At 38.2% G+C, this 17,665-nt stretch overlaps 2 protein-coding genes and 1 long non-coding RNA gene across 4 annotated transcripts in view; 2 read left to right on the plus strand and 1 right to left on the minus strand.

Moving 5' to 3' along the window:
* LOC136268244 (kinetochore-associated protein 1-like) overlaps positions 1-17,665 on the plus strand; it is a 58,086-nt gene that overhangs the window by 18,344 nt on the left and 22,077 nt on the right. The gene's annotated exons all lie outside the window — the stretch shown is intronic.
* On the minus strand, positions 12-2,928 carry LOC136268256 (uncharacterized). The gene is made up of 4 exons (XR_010706955.1): positions 1,505-2,928; positions 949-1,172; positions 538-901; positions 12-478 (listed from the first exon to the last, which is right to left on the minus strand). It is a non-coding gene; the product is annotated as an uncharacterized lncRNA (long non-coding RNA).
* LOC136268249 (uncharacterized) lies at positions 16,344-17,521 on the plus strand. The gene is made up of 2 exons (XM_066063531.1): positions 16,344-17,164; positions 17,217-17,521. The coding sequence occupies exons 1-2, from the start codon at positions 16,393-16,395 to the stop codon at positions 17,246-17,248; spliced, it is 804 nt and encodes a 267-aa protein (XP_065919603.1). The 5' UTR covers positions 16,344-16,392; the 3' UTR covers positions 17,249-17,521.

The following is a 17,665-nucleotide window of genomic DNA, read 5'->3' on the forward strand; positions in this document are numbered from 1 at the left end:
CTCACCAAAGCAGTTATCACAAAAATAGCTTATGGTGCACGCTGTGTCATGCGTAAACATTCTTCCACCAATGATGTTGCTAAACTTAGACAAGATCTGAGAGCTGGACCAAGGCATTACTTAGGAAACCATCAGATTTGTGATCCAGCATGGTGTTCAAAAGCAGCCAGTGGCAAACTATCAAATATTGATTTGAATGACCTACCACCAAACCTTCTGTTTGAAGTTGAGCGGGCTGGAGACAGACTAGTCAACAAAGCTGCTCAACTTATCAGTAATCAAACGACCAACTTGACAGTATGTTTCATGTCAGTTCGGGCCAAAATGGATGGTGGAAAACAAATTAACCGAGTACAGTCTGGATCCTTTGAACACAGGTGTATGGCAGCTGGTCTGTCCCTCACACTGGGTCCCACATGGGCTGTGGATACATGGAATCACCTCTTCAAAACACCTTCGCCCATAGCTGAGATGTATGCTAACCGACGAAAACGGAAACATGAACAAGACACAACTAGGAAAGCATCAGAAACTTACAAGCGTGCTCGGCTGCAGAAGAAATATAATCTTCAGCCAACAATTCCCGACGAGGATTATGGCTCTGAAGCTACTGCTCCAAGTTCAACAAGTCAGTCAGAACTTCGTGATATATGTAAGGAGTTCTTGAAGTCTCTACAAGTAACTGAGACCCATGCAGCTGAGCTTGCTAAATCCACAGCAGATCAAGACCCATCACTAAACAGTCTGTGGCAGAGACTTCGGAGTGTACGGTTGACTGCATCCAAGTTTGGCTCCATAATAAAGCGCCAGTCGAAGTTTGAAAAGCTGGTAGAGACCATCCATTACAAACCACCTCCTGGAGCTGTGGCAGCTTTAGAATGGGGAAGATCTCATGAAGACACTGCAAGAGAAGTTTATGTAAACAGCAACACTAGTGGTGAAACATACCAGGTAGATCGCACAGGCATACACATCAGTATTGAGCATCCATGGCTTGCTGCATCCCCTGATGGACTTGTTAAGGACCCTTCTGAGGTGGAAGGCAGGAATCAAGGAATCCTTGAGGAATCCTTGAAATCAAGTGTCCATACTCCGCCAGATCTTTGACTCCTGAAGCTGCTTGTCAGGAGCTCAACAGATTTTGCAGTAGTTTAGTGGATGGCCATATCAGCCTAAAGAAAACACATAATTACTATTTTCAAGTACAAGGCCAACTGGCAATTACACAAAGACCATGGTGTGACTTGTACACAGAATTTTGGTGGAAAGAATTAACAGAGACAATACATTTTGGGAAAACAAAATGTTTCCTAAATTGAAAAAGTTCTACTTAAAGTACTACTTGCCTGAAATGGCAGATCCTATGTTTCCTACAGGCCAGCCAATCTGGGAACTAGCTGACATCACAGAGTTGTGAATATAGCAGGCAGATACTGTACACGTGTGCTGTTCAATAATGTTCAACATTTATTACTATTTCACTACAGCAATTTCAACAACCTACCAGGTTCTTCAGCGTCGAGTTCATTGATAAGTACGGCTCGGAGTACAGTTTCTCTCTCAGACTGGGTTAATGATTGGTGTACTAACTACGAGATTGGGTTCAATTCGTAAGTCATACATGATTGTTCCTTCTTGTTGGAATAGTTCATACGTATAGATTCATCGCAATAACTTTTCGTACTGCCTACAAATGGAAACTCACACACCATGACAGCTGAAAAAGAAATCCGCATTGATTATGTAACTCGTACATTCGAGCGCATGTTCAACCACAGTACCTGCTGAGCAGGTTATTTGTACAACGGCTTATCGTAACAGGTCAAAACTTTGAATACTAGTCCTGGACAGTTTAATGAATGGTTCCTTGTATAGTTAGCGCGCTGCGCTTAGCAGTTTTCGAAGTAGAGCTGCTTTTTCCAAGTTAAATGTGAGTTCTGTGCCATCTGTAGTGCCAATATTGATGGTAATACATAGAACCACGAAGACTGTTGTGAATATCAGGTTACCAAAAGAGGGACGATTATCGCTTTGCATTTGTTCATAAACTTGTTTCAACTAATGTTATAAAACCATCTTATAATACAACACCGAAGATGAAATAGTCTTCTTTACGCAGCAGGAACATAGTTCTGTGCCTTCTTGTTATTAGCAGTGGTAGACTTCCTCTAATATCTGTAGGAAGAGAGAGATACATCGTTTTGAAAAAATTAATACTAAAAGTGGGCCGCCGCCTGGTAGCCACTTTACTGCCACCTTAATAATATTACATATTAAGTTACTAACTTAATAATGTTAGCTACAAATATTAAGTTACTAATTTATATTCATGCTTTTTTATGAAGACAGCTAAGTTAATATTAACATATAAACCACATGCAGTCACGTGATGCACATCAGTCACGTGTACATGCAACACCTGAGCTCCATTATAGATGAAAGGTTAATGGATTAAGGTGATGAAGTAATAGTAGAATGGATAATTGGCAGTAAAATCCATTTATAACACATTAATAGAAATGTTTAGTTCTGTCGCCCCAGGATGTTGATGCCACTCTTAGACACGTTATATATTTGCCAACTTAATATTTTAATGATTGTAACTTAATATTTTAATATTTTAATGATTGCTGACTTAATATTTATTTTAATGGAACTATTTCAATGATTGCCATCTTAGTGGAATCACTGCTCTGGCTTCAAAATAGCCTAATGGATTGATTGGCTGGTCCTCAAAGGCACCCAACATATTTTCGGCAGGAAGTTTTGATTATCTGGAATTTGTAAAGTCTGAAACATTGGAGGAATGTGATTCTCTTGTTGCAGATTTGAAAGTGACAGAATTTGGATATTGTGTTGTGGGCTGTACCACCCCAGTAGCACACTTTGTCTATATACATTTATTTACCACAACTATAGCAGTTTGCATATATGCACTTTGTAAATAATTGCCCCCACAGATTGTACACAAGGCGAAATATTGGTACCTCAAGTTAGGGACTGGTGTTGTGGCTTCTTCAACGTGCGTGTACTAGATCTCTGCTTGGAAGTGTCTCTGATCGACCTGAAGCGTTTCTGTCAAGTTGCTACAGATTTTTTTTTTAAATGTGTTCATCAGAATTTTCTAATGCCTGCCTGACGCCTTCAGGAAAGCGTAGTGGAAAATGGACTACAGTCCTGATTCTTTCTGAGAAATGTTTTAAATTCAATGTGTGAACTTTTTTTTGCAAGCTCATGACCGCTAAATAGCCTGCTTTTCACAAAACCAATCACAATATTATATAGAGTTAATCACAACACTATATACTAGATTATGACTCATACAATAACAACTGATTAGTGGGCTTGGCTCTACACAAGTCTGCAGACAATAACGGATGAAGATTTGTGCATACCTACAGACTGATAAGTGGGTGTGGTTCACGAAAGAAGTAGGACTATGCTATGACGTGTTAATACACGTCAACAAGTATATGAAAAAATTAGGAATTTAAAATTAGAGTAGGGACAGTGTATAGTACTGCAATAAAAAGTACTGAAACAAGCTGGATTGGAGTAGTACGTAATGTTCAAATACTCTACAATAAGAAGTGAATATCCCCACTGTGCTAACTTGTGTAGCATACAATTACAACCATGTGTGTGTGCCCAATTAGTTCAGTCAATTACCACATCTCCCCCGGTAATTAAGGATTGGGAACCCATTGACAGGTTGGTTTATGAACTCAGAAGGATCAGCAGAGGATGAGGAGTGTCCAAAACAGATCTATACTTGTAGCTGCAGAGTCACATTTATTCAGGATTATTATCAGTGTCAATGTTCACTGGAACTGTAAAGTTGGTTTGCATGTCTTCGTCAAACTGATCTTCTAATTGTACTTTGTACATTTCAGTGCCAAGACATTCAGTGACGGTTACTTGAGACCAACATGGATCCCTTAACACCAAACTTACTTGCCTTGGTGTGGTTGTCATAAGTTTACTTCTGTTGCTCTTTGTTTTTACACAGTTAGACCATCCTATGGGATTACACTCTAAACAAGATAGCAGCAATTTAGACAGTAAATTAAACCAACTTCATAAAGGTGCTCTGTATTAGGAGATACCAAAATTGCAATATTCTGCTAATGGCTTTATCTCTGTCATGTATATCAATACTGATTCACCCGGTTGACAGGAGTGACTTTTGAATTTAATCTCAAAAAAAACTGGAGTGTAGTGGTCCTTCATAGCCTTCACTAGCTGATCTCATCAGGCTTAGCAGGAGCTATATAAGACTTCTTCACAATTGTTTGTATGCCTTAGAGCTAATAACTGTCATAAAAGCAACATTTCTTGGCATCTTCCTTGATGATTGTAATTTTGAAATCTCCACACATAAACTTTGCACCCTGGTTTCTTGCTACGACAACAGAGTGGCCCAATCAGAATGGGGGATCTTCTTAATAACCTCCCTGGTTTTCCAACAGGAAGTTTACAACATTTGGGTGTAAGGGTATTATTAAGAGCATAGATTGACATTAAAGTAACAGACTTCTGGGTGACCACTGAAACTGTGCCAAATTTGGTAGAAATGTTTAGTTTTGTTGCCCCAGGACGTTGATGCCATTGATTCATAGACACATATACAGTGTTGGAACAGTTACTTTTTATAAAAGTAACTAGTTACATATTATTTGCTACAGAACTATTTAGTTACAGTTACATATTACCCAAAAAATAAAGTAACTATAATAATATTACATATTATATTACTTTGTGTCTACAGCCTTAAGCTGTCACATGTGAAACTACCACCTTATCACATGACATGATTTCGTTGTTGGGCAATGTGCAAATCTTGGTTATAAGTAAGAAGCTGGTAAATAAGCTTCATTCAGTAGGCTTCATTACTTCGTAGTGGCTAGGTATTACTCAGTGGGTTACTAACGAGACTAGTAACTTTGTTACTTGTAGTAATAATATTATGTAATAGTTAGACACTCGCAATAGGTGTCTTCGAGGATTTAAAAACCTGAGGTGACGTCAATAATTACCGAGGCGCAGCCGAGGTAATTATTGACGTCACCGATGGTTTTTAAATCCTCGAAGACGCCTATTGTGAGTGTCTAAGTGTTTTAGACAATGGCGTAGAAGCAGTGAGTTAGTATAGAGAGTTCCCATTGTAAACACCTAGGGTATTTCAGCGAGCAAAAGATGTGAGATCGCGCAAGCTCGCGCGCAAGCCATGAAGCACGAATAACTGAAGGTTTGTAAAGTTGATAAAAAGTATGTTTGAGGCATTATAGATATGTGTGAATGGCAGCAAATGGGAATAGCCAGTGCCAACACGGCTGTCTTGCATGGTCTACAGAGCGTGCTTTAATATGGCGAAGGCCACAAACTGAATTAATGGCTTGTACCACGATGGTCTATAAATCCGCTGAGCTACCCACGATAACAGCGTACCTGAGTGTAATTTCTTTGTAATAATCTGCTCGCAATCGCTTGGTGTTTACTGATGTGCGAAATACTAATTGTCCACAAAAGGCTAATTGCATTACTGTAGGCCACATTGTGGTTGTAAACAACTGTCGGGTGTCTTACCTGATACCAGGTTTCTTCGCAAATAAGAGACCTCCACACATCAAACGAAATGCTGCATGCCATTGTCTAAGTAATATTAGACTTGTTACAGTAACTATATTACTTAGGTAACATGTTACATTTGTAAGTAAAGTAACTTGAGTTATATTACCTGTTTTTATAGCATATTTTGTTATATTACTTAATTACCACAAAAGTAATAATATTATGTAACAGATTACATAAGTAACACTTATGTAACACATTACTCCCAACACTGCACATATATTTAAGGATTGCTGACTTAGTGGAGTCATCAAGTCTCACTGCTCTGGCTTCAGTATAGCCTAATTGATTGATTGGCTGGGCACCAATACTTTTAAAGTCCAGGTTTGTCAAGTTTTGGATTTCACATAGTGAGGGGAAGTTTCAAGTTGTAAGGTTTGAAATGGAGGAATGTGATTCTCCTGTTGCAGATTTGGAAGTGGCACTACTGCAGAATCTGGTGGGCTGTACCACCCCAGCTGTATCACCCCAGCTGTATCCTGACACACTTTGTGTATACATCCTTGTTCACCACAACTGTGGCACTTTGCATTTTGGAATTTACATACACTTTGTATATGATTACCTCCATAGCTTGCACACAGAACAGTTAGCTACATTTGAGATATTGGTGCCTGGACATCTAGCTTTGTTTTTGAGAACGTTGTACATACCCCCATCTGGTTTCTTGGGAGCACACAGGCTACACAACAGCTTGAAGGACTCTGAACCAATGAATGTACAGAAAGCAGCCCGCATCTTGTCAGCATCGTGTTCACCTTCAGTATACGGGATGATCTTTAACCATTGCTAATCCCATTCCACTTTAGATGTGTCAAAAGGCTTAATTGAAATGGACATAGCCATCCTTGTTGCCAAATATGTCATGGCCAAGTGTATATACGAATAGGATGGTTATTATAATAACAAAACAAATCAATGATACAATTAGTTACAAGCAATAGCAACAACTGAAGCATATGTACAATTGCAACTATTTGTAGCATACATGTACAACCACATGTACATGCTTAGTTCAGTCAAATACCACAGTGCCTTTAGGGGGTTCCATGTTTTCTGTCATCTCGTGTTTTTCAGTGACCACTTGAATCCTTGGAGCCTTGCATTACAGTGGTGTAATGATCAAGCCCTTAGTGTTTTCCATCACAACTTCGCTTCAGAAACTCTGTGTGTGTGTGTGTGTGTGTGTGTGTGTGTGTGTGTGTGTGTGTGTGTGTGTGTGTGTGTGTGTGTGTGTGTGTGTGTGTGTGTGTGTGTGTGTGTGTGTGTGTGTGTGTGTGTGTGTGTTACCTGTCATCTCCAATTTTCATCACTCAAGCTGACTGGAAAATTCTAGCAGAAGAGGAAACTATTTTCCTGGCTGTGTGCAATAAAATAATTACAAAGCCTACTGAGTTTATATGAAGATAAAAAGGAAGTGGTTAAATCTTAAAGGTGACTTAGATAGGTAGTGGTACATATAAATTCTACTGTTGCGGCAACAAATTTCGTTCAACTTAGCTTATAATATTTATGTATGACATCACACCCTGTAAGTGTATAAGTAAGCATGAACCACTAATGATGAATAGGGAAACAAATGATTGCTGTAGATGTATTGTGTCTTCACTTATACGCTCGCTACACTGGTCACAGTTTTCATGTATGTATAACTAATGTATAGTACCTGAGTTGTGAAAAACTGATATATGAATTCCATCTGACCTGCATTTGATGTAGGTATGTGGGTGATGTGAGGTAGACAAGACACTTTTCCTGGTTTGCAAATATCTTTTTTTGCTGTTTATTTAATATCAATTTCCTGATATGCTGTAGTCCTTTGGATTGTATATATAAGTGATCAGCCTTCATATAGTTCTATCATAGTTTGTATATAGTTTACCTCTATAAATAAAGGAATGATGCTGACAGCCATTTACAGTATAATAGTTGTTATTCTCAGTAATGAATTAGTTGTGGCTGATGAGTGTATTCTGTACCAGTTCAAATCACCTTTCTACCCTGGTGAGTCTTGTGATGATATCTATACTAAAAACCCAGAGAGTCATGAGAAATCAGGGTATTACTGGATCACTGATGGTCCCAGGAAGGTCTATTGTGGGATGACTTATACTGGATCATCTTGTGAGTACATCTACAACAATAATCCTGAAACTCGTGACAAGTCAGGATACTATCGGGTTAACAGCAACCAGTGGACATATTGCAACATGACAGCAATAGCTGCCGATAACTTTATCCCCACTTGTGCTGGTGTGGGAGGAGGATGGAGAAAGATTGCCCAAATTGATGTCAGTGCCGGAGATAATTGTCCCAGTGGATGGAGCAAGGCCACAGAATCTGGAGTTAGTTTTTGTCGAGTTATCAGTAATAGTAGTAATACTTGCTCTTCCACTTATTTTCCCACTCATGGAATAAGCTATCAGAGGGTGTGTGGGAAAGCTCGGGGCTACCAGAAAGGACACTCCATAGGGTTTCTTGGATTAAGCACAACATCAATGATTGATAGTGTCTATTTGTCAGGTTTGTCCATCACTTACGGCAGCAGTCCCCGTCAGCACATCTGGACCTATGTCACTGGATTTAGTGAAATATATTCATTTCCATATAACTGCGCATGTGCCCAATATGCTGGTGATCCAGCTCCCTCTTTTGTTGGTAGCAACTATTACTGCGAGTCTGGAACTTCTGTAACTTATCCTTCCACTAGTACGTATTACTTTAGTGATCCCTTATGGGACAACACAGGTTGTGTGAACAGTAATTGCTGTAATAATCCCACTCAACCTTGGTTTCACCGTCTACTTAGCCAGCCTACACAAGATGACATAGAGGCTCGAATTTGTACAAATGGTCCTTTTTACACCTACGAATCTACTTTAATTGATCAACTAGAACTTTATATACAGTAGATATTATACAGTAGCAGACAATGCATTACATACCAGTGTGGATTTTGAACATGTGCATTTATTTTACGTCATGTAAATTAGTGTAAAAACTGCATATGTGAATGATGAGTTGAAGAATGCTCAAAAATAACTTTTTATTTTCTCACTGTAGTGTATTGTATAGGATAATTGATGTTGTATGTATGCCTGTACTTATGTGCATGCTTGTAGTTTTTGAAATCACGTGATTGGTAAATATATTCCGGCATGGTCGTTGCTTTAATCCCTCAGCATCACCAGAAGGACACAACAACTGGCAACGAGGATGGCAGACAATAAGCCAGATTTAGAAACTTTCAATCCAGACAGCAAACAAATTGCTACTTACTTAGAGCAAATGGACTATTTCTTCAAGCCAATGCTGTCGCATACGAGAAGAAAGTAGCAGTATTCCTGAGTGTGATTGGACGGTTAACATGTTCTCTTTTACATAATTTAGTGTCTCCCACATTGCCGAAGGATAGCGCTTTTAAGACATTAATTGAGAAACTTCAGAAACACTTCAAACTCAAGAAGGTGATTATTGCCAAGAGATTCGGATTCTACCACTGGAATCAAGACCTATTGCAGCTTATGTGGCAGAACTCCGATGCACCTATGCGTTCGAAAATTATTTACCTACCACTTTGAGAGACAACTTTGTTTGCGGTTTGCAAAGTGAAAGACCTAGATTTTAGCAAGGCTGTTGAAATAGCACAAGGTATGGAAGCTGCCTTAGAGACATTCAGTTGTTAAAGAGTAGTAGTAGTAGTGGTGTTAGTCCTATTAATCAAGTCAGGGGCAAGGCTGCCAATATCTCTCCCTTACGTCTTCACCAAATAATTGGGTAAGGGTCCTACCATATTATTTACCATATGATTATTGCCAGGGTCAGTGGTTGATTTATTTGGCAATTCCTTTTTAGTGGAACCTCTCTTAAAGGACCCTCTGAAATATAGCCACTATATATTTATTAATTTATAGTGGTACCATAATTTGCTTTTTTTTGTCATTGTAAAAATTTTCGTATGCAAAAATTATATGAAAATTTCTTACACGTAAATTTTTGCCAAAGATCAAGATACTCTAATATAGCAGTCATTCATTGTATATCATGCGAAAATACTTTTACACAAAAAAAGTTTATCATTTCTGCACCAAAAAATAAAGCGAATTACTGTATTTATGTACCTACTACTTCTGGGATGAATATTGATATTTGCATGGTAACCGAATATTTTGACTGCAAATGGATGAAGCTTCAAACATTCTTTAGCAATAAAGTAACAAATCAAATGATTAAATATTTGATGTTCTGTTCAACAAACCAATTGAAAAAATGTGGGGATGCAGCTGTATAAATAGTAGCAAACATTCACTATTTGTACAGGGGAGAGTGTCTAACTGGAGTATGTCCACTGCTAATAGTAGCACTTCAGCCTCCTCAGTAGTGTAAGCACCTCAGAATTGTCTATGCACACTCCTATAAGTTAAAGTGTCAATAATTCCTTAATATGGTTTCCTCACATGGAGAAGATGCATAAAGCTCCAATTCTGATAAAAGTGATTTTTGGTCTGCTTACCAGCCTTCCTGACCATGGTTGAAAGGCTAGAAGCTAAATGGTACTTCACACAACCTACTGCAAACTCACTTGCGACTTGTGCCTGTTGTATCCGATGTATATATGAACAAGTATAAGGAAAATTAAGAAATTTAAGTTTGATTAGGGATCATAGAAAAAAAAGTAGGGAAACAAGGGAGGTCACCTACACCTGTAGATATACTAGTGGACATTTGAATGTTATAGCCATAGGGATTAAATGTTCACTAGTATATCTGCAGGTAGGTAACCTCCCTTGTAGCTTTCAAGTCAGTAAATTGATAGCTGGGATGCACGTTCAGACGAAAACATTAACTCAGGTGCTATCCTTTCTTTTGATGCGGTATGCGTGGGTTCACCATTCAAAACAATGTTACAAAAAAAAAGTAATAGGAAAACTTAGGAATTTTAAGTTTCATAGAAAAAAAAGTAGGGAAACAAGTGGCTATTACGCTTTGTTTTCAGCCATGTTCAGCCTGTTACACAAATGAAGAACACCAGGAGAAGCACCTCTGCAATCAATGCATGAAAAATATAGATGATTTGCACGCCCCAACTATCAATTACTGACTTGAAAGTGAATGGCCATTATGCTTCACTTTCAGCTATGTTCAGCCTGTTACAGTGTTACAAACAAAGAACAGTATTAGAAGTGCCTCTGCAATCAATCCAGTTACCATGTAAAATACAGATGATTCCCGTTTACAAACATAAGGAAGCCATGCATCATGCTACCATGAATCAACGTCTGGGCTGTCAATAAAAAGTAATGGGACACAAAGGTAGACAAAGGTAAGTCCATGATGTGTACATTGTACATACTGTGGTATGCCAAAAGGCACGTCTTGAGACGAAATGATGTCGAACAGAGAAAAAGTCAAACCCGTAGCCTTAGCCGTTATCGAGTTACGCTTGCCTGAAGGCATCAGGCAGTTAGTCAGTAGAAATTTCCATTGAATAAATTTGTTTTTAAATTTTGTAACAATCTATTGGGAGCATTTAGGGTCATACTGAAGGCACTTTTGGGCTTGGTTATACCTAACCAATACTGCCAAGGCACCAGGATGGTCTTGTGAAGCTGGTTTTTCGGTGATATTTTGGCCAAAAAAACCAAACTAGTTCTACCGTACTGTATGATGGGATGATTATCAGAATAACAAAGCAACAAAACAGTAATGAATTACAAGCGATAACAATGACTAAAACATATGCACAATTACATCTATTTACAGTGTTCCCTCCATTATCTGGCCATCAATTAACTGAACATTCCATTATCCAAAGAGAAATGACTGTTCTATTAGAGTATTTTCTCTAAGGTATGCATTCTATTAGAGTAATTGAACAGGGATCTATAAATGGATGTGGTTCACATTTATCCACAAACTTTTTGATTATCTGAGTTTGGATAATAGAGGGACCACTGTATACAACATACAATTACAATCATACATGGTTACCTGATTAGTTCAGTCAAATACCACATCTCCTCACCTGGTACTTAAGGATTGGGAACCCATTGACATGTTGGTTCATGAACTCAGAAGGATCTGCAGAGAGGATAAAGAGTGTCCGAAACAGGTCTAGCTGCAGAGTCATTTGTGTCTGCATTATTATCGGCATCAAAGTTCGCTGGAATTATTTTGGTGTGAAGTTGGTTTACATGTCTTCATCAAACTGTTCTTCTAATTGTACTTTGTGCATTACATTGCCAACATATTCAGTGACGGTTGCTTGAGATCAACATGGACCCCTTGACAGAAATTTTAAGTAGGGGTTGGCAGTATTAATCAATATCATACCATGGTATTATAAATATTGTGGTGTTACTAAATACACACTAAATATGTACAAGCTTCCATTACATCAATAGCCTCATCGTAGACTATGCAGTGCTTACTCTTCAAGTAGGAAAATAAATTGGAGGTGTTAGCCAACAAACTTTTTCAACAGAAGTGACAAATAACATTCCCATATTTGACTGGTCTCCCATTGGCACCTTTCTAGTAGTCTCATGTTAGGTTCTTTGCTCCACTCTTACTAACATGTTTTACCATATGAAAACCAGTAATTTCTGGTATTCTCAGTATATCTGTATGCAGTATTGATAAATAATTATTCAGTTTAAAAAAATATATTGCACAACAACCAAATATCAGTATATTCTAATTTCCAGCCCACCAAACTGGTATGACTTGGTGTGATTGACTTCTGTTGCTCTTTGTTTTCAGCAATATCAGTTTGACATGGATGTAGCAAATCAAGAATAGTTTGCAAATGTCAGTTGTTTAATAGTTTAGAAGATGAGCTGTTGTTACTGTATTTGTGGTTGACTGATACTTAGTCAGGAAATCAATTGCTGCATCCTGGCTGACTTTCCTTTCCTTTTGTGGTGCACAATTAATCAATAAGACCATCCTATGGGAATATACTCTAAACAACAAGATAGCAGCAATTTATACAGTAAACTAAAATGGTCTTTACAAAGGTGGTCTTTGTTGGGAGATGGTCTTATAAAGAGGTGACCACTAAATGAAATTATCTTCCATTCCATTCTGCTGAATCCAGACGGTGGACTTTAAATGCATTAATTGGCTCTAAGGGAGTTTTTTACTAGAGCCACTGGAGTGTAACCATGTATGCCACTGATCATTTGAACATTCTAGGTTCCTGCTTCTTGACTGATCACAATCCAATGCCTTGGTGTATCTTCTCTGCCAGCAGTAAACGCTGTGTTGTTTCATTGTTAACTACTGATTCAACTGAGTGACTGTTGTCTAAGACAGAACTGGAGTGTAGTGGTTTTTCATTCTCATCAGGCTTGGCAGAATATAAGGCTTCACAACTGTTTGTATACCTTCAAACTAATAACTGTCAGAAAAAGTAGGACATTTCTTGGCATCTTCCTTAATTCCGTTTGCTTCAAAGAAGAATTTAAGATACTGATTCCAGTTGTCTTTCCTTTTTAAAATTAATCCTTTGATGCGATCAACAGTAGCCATACTGTGAATCCACCAAACCTGCTTGCCGCTTTACGAGTATAAGAAAAAATTAGAATTTTAAATTAGAGTAGGGACAATGTATAGTGCTGTGATAAAAAGTACTGAAACAAGCTGGATTGGAGTACGTAATGTGCAAATACTGTAAAACAATAAGAAGTGAATATCCCTACTGTGCTATATACACTCAATGCACAGTAGGGATATTCACTTCTTATTTTTTTACAGTACAGTGGAACCTCGATTATCCGAACTAATTGGGGGGGGAGGGTGCTCGGATAATCGAAAGTACGTAAGATCGAATATCCATACATTTATATATTGAGCTTTGCTCAACTACTCTAATAAAGCATACACTTTTTGACAAAATACCCTAATTGAGCAGTCGATTTGTTCAGATAATCGAGAGTTCAGTTAATCGAGAGTTCGGTTAATCGGTTGTTCGGATAATTGAGGTTCCACTGTATTTGGACATTACGTACTACGATCCAGCTTGTTTCAGTGCTTTATATTGCAGCACTATACACTGTCCCTACTCTAATTTAAAATTCTAATTTTTCTTATACTTCTTTGTGAAGTTTTTTTGCAAGCTCATGACCACTAAATAGCCTGCTTTTCACAAAACCAGTCACAATACACCTGTATTATAAAGAGCTAATCACAGCAGCACTATTATTATTATTAGTACTTTACAGTGACCAGCACTGAAGGTCTGACAGCAACATGTGCTGCAGCCTTTGGATTACCTAACCTAACAAGAACTGGAGACTTTTTTTTTTTTTTTAAATGATTACTTAACCTAGCTAACAATAAGGTGAAACAGAAAAGGGCCAAAGAAAGGAAAAAAAATCCCTCCTACCCCAGGATTCGAACTGCAGGCCACCCAATGTCTAGTCGAGCGCCACGCTCAGTCTCCTCCAGGAGGGATGGATTTATACTAGATTATGACTCATACAATAACTGACCAGTGGGCATGGCTCTACATAAGCCTGCAGACAATAATGGACGTGGATTCGTGCATACCTACAGACTGATGAATGGGCGTGGCTACCATATGTCTACAGACAGCAATTTATATAAGTGGGCGTGGCTCACGAAAGAAGTAGGGCTATGTGTCCACATCGTTACACTAATGTTACACTAATGCAACTTAATATTTTAATGATTGCTAAATTAATATTTTAATGATTGCTAACTTAATATTTTTAATGATTGCTGACTTAATATTTTAATGATTGCTGACTTAATATTTATTTAATGGAACTATTTTAATGATTGCCATCTCAGTGGAGTCACTGCTCTGGCTTCAAAATAGCTTAATGGATTGATCATCTGGTCCTCAAAGGCATCCGACATATTTTTGGTAGATAGTTTTGATTATCTGGAAGTTGTAAAGTCTGAAACATTGGAGAAATGTGATTCTCTTGTTGCAGATTTGAAAGTGGCACTACTGCAGAATCTGGATATTGTATTGTGGGCTGTACCACCCCAGTAGCACACTTTGTGTATATGCACTTGTTTATGGCAACCATAATGATTGCCATGATTGCCATGATTGCCATGATTGCCATGATTGCCAACCATAATGATTAATATTTTAATGATTACTAACTTAATATTTATTTTAATGTAACTATTTTAATGATTGCCATCTTAGTGGAATCACTCAAAATAGCCTAATGGATTGATCAGCTGGTCCTCAAAGGCACTCAACATATTTTTGGTAGACAGTTTTGATTATCTGGAAGTTGTAAAGTCTAAAACATTGGAGGAATGTGATTCTCCTGTTGCAGATTTGAAAGTGGCACTACTTCAGAATCTGGATATTGTATTGTGGGCTGTACACTTTGTGTATATGCACTTGTTTACCGCAACTGTGGCAATTTGCATTTATGCACTTTGTAAATAATTATCCCCACAGCTTGCACACAAGGCAGTTGCATTTGAAATATTGGTACCTCAGGCTGATTAAGTTAGGGGCTGGTGTGGTGGTGGCTTCTTCAACACGCAAGTACTAGATCTTTGCTTGGAAGTGTTTGTTTCTGGTAGCTGCCAATGAGTTGCTGTTGCTGGCTGAACAGCCATCATCTCTTTTAAGTGATACTCTCTCTGCAGTTTCAAATGTCAAGGCCAATTGAAATGGCTCCTTGAACGGCTTCTTGTGGTCCTTCATTAATAGTTGCTGTCATTCCTGATACCCATTACGAATCTGTTGTGTAAATGATTGGCTAATTTTTGTGTACAATCACGGGTAGCTTTGAAAGGGCTGCAGTTCTGCAAGATAATCAGTTAGTGATTGGCTGTCCATCTGCTTGTAATTGTAGAAGTAATATCACTCCACTAGGACTAGCCTCTTTACTCCATACTGGGCATCTAGCTTTGTTTTGAAAGCGTTGTACATACCCTCCTCTGTTTTTTTGGGAGCACACAGGCTACACAACAGCTTAAAGGCATCTGAACCAATGAATGTGCAGAAAGCAGCTTGCATCTTGTCAGTGGTGTGTTCACCTTCTACCTACAGGCTAATATTTAACCATTGCAATTTGGTCAAAGCGTCCATGAGTCCCATTCCACTTTTGATGTGTCGAATGGTTCAATTGAAACAGATGTAGCCATCCTCATTGCCAAATATGTCATAGCCAAGTGTATATAGGAATAGGATGGGTATCACAATAACAAAACAACAGCAATAAGTTACAAGCAGTAGCAATGACTGAAAACATAAATTATGCACAATTTATAGCATACAATTACAACTATTTATAGCATGCAATTACAACCATGTGCACATGATTAATGCCACAGTGCATTTAGGGGTTCCATGCTTTCTTCACCTTGCCTTTACCTGTCATGTCCAATTTGGTAAAGTCTTAAAGGTGACTTACAGATAGATAGCACACTAATAGTGGTTTACATACATATAACTGTTGAGGCAACAAATTCCATTCAACTTAGCTTATAATAATATTTAACTTAGCTTATAATAATATTTAACTTAGCTTATAATAATATTTATACTGATACTACATACCCACACATACCCCCTTACTATATTTTATTATGAACTCTTGACAATATGTATGCTCCATCTGATCTGCATTTACTGTTAAGTATGCGGAGGTAGACAAGACACTTCCTGTATGTTTTATATAGTATTTCCTGTTATATGGAGTATAAGTAATCACCTATCATATACTTATGTTATTATAGTTTGCCTCTAACTAAGGAACAATGCTGACAGTAGTTTACAGTATAATAGTTGTGATTCTCAGTAAGGAATTAGTTGTGGCTGATGAGTGTATTCTGTATGAGTTCAAGTCACCTTTCTATCCTGGTAAGTCTTGTGAGGACATCTATACAAAAAACCCAGAGAGTCATGAGAGATCAGGGTATTTCTGGATCACTGATGGTCCCAGGAGAGTTTATTGTGGGATGACTTATACTGGATCATCTTGTGAGGACATCTACAGCAATAATCCTGAAACACGTGACAAGTCAGGGTACTATCGGGTTAACAACAACCATTGGACATATTGCAACATGACAGCAATAGTTGCCGATAACTTTATCCCCACTTGTGCTGGTGTGGGAGGAGGGTGGAGAAGGATTGCCCAAATCAATGTCAGTGCTGGAGATGATTGTCCCAGTGGATGGATCAAAGCCACAGAATCTGGAGTTAGTTTTTGTCGAGTTATCAGTAATGGCAGTGATACTTGCTCTTCCACATATTTTCCTACTCATGGAATAAGCTATCAGAGGGTGTGTGGGAAAGCTCGGGGATATCAGAAAGGACACTCCATAGGGTTTCTTGGATTAAGCACAACATCAACGATTGATAGTGTCTATTTGTCAGGTTTGTCCATCACTTACGGCAGCAGTCCCCGTCAGCACATCTGGACTTATGTCACCGGATTTACTGAAACATATTCGTGGCGATACAACTGCCCATGTGCCCAATATACTGGTGATCCAGCTCCCTCTTTTGTTGGTAGCAACTATTACTGTGAGTCTGGAACATCTGTAAATTACCCTTCCACCAATGTATATTACTTTAGTGATCCCTTATGGGACAACACAGGTTGTGTGAGCAGTAATTGCTGTAATAATCCCACTCAACCTTGGTTTCACCGTCTACTTAGCCAGCCTACACAAGATGACATAGAGGCTAGGATTTGTACACAGGGTCCTTTTTACTCCTACGAATCTACTTTAATTGATCAGCTAGAACTTTATATACAATAGATATTATAACAGACATTACATTACATACCATTGTGAATTTCAAACATGTGAGTTATGCTGTATTTATTATAAGTTGTGTAATTTAGTGTGAAGATAATGTGAATGATGGGTTAAAGAATGTACAAATATAACTTTTTTTCCACTACACCATATGGTCATAAAATATAACAGCTCAGTGGCCACAATTATATATTGGTCACCATATATGTGGTTAAAATGCATATTTCAGTGTCAAGTTAGATTTCAAATAAATGAAGCTCCG

The sequence above is a fragment of the Dysidea avara genome, chromosome 10 (genome assembly GCF_963678975.1).
Source record: "Dysidea avara chromosome 10, odDysAvar1.4, whole genome shotgun sequence".
Taxonomy (NCBI): Eukaryota; Metazoa; Porifera; class Demospongiae; order Dictyoceratida; family Dysideidae; genus Dysidea; species Dysidea avara.

Coding starts and splice junctions, on each gene's coding strand:
- LOC136268249 (XM_066063531.1), top strand. CDS start 16,393: ATGCTGACAGTAGTTTACAGTATAATAGTTGTGATTCTCAGTAAGGAA. Junction 17,165..17,216: donor TGTTGGTAGCAACTATTACT/GTGAGTCTGGAA, acceptor ATATTACTTTAG/TGATCCCTTATGGGACAACA.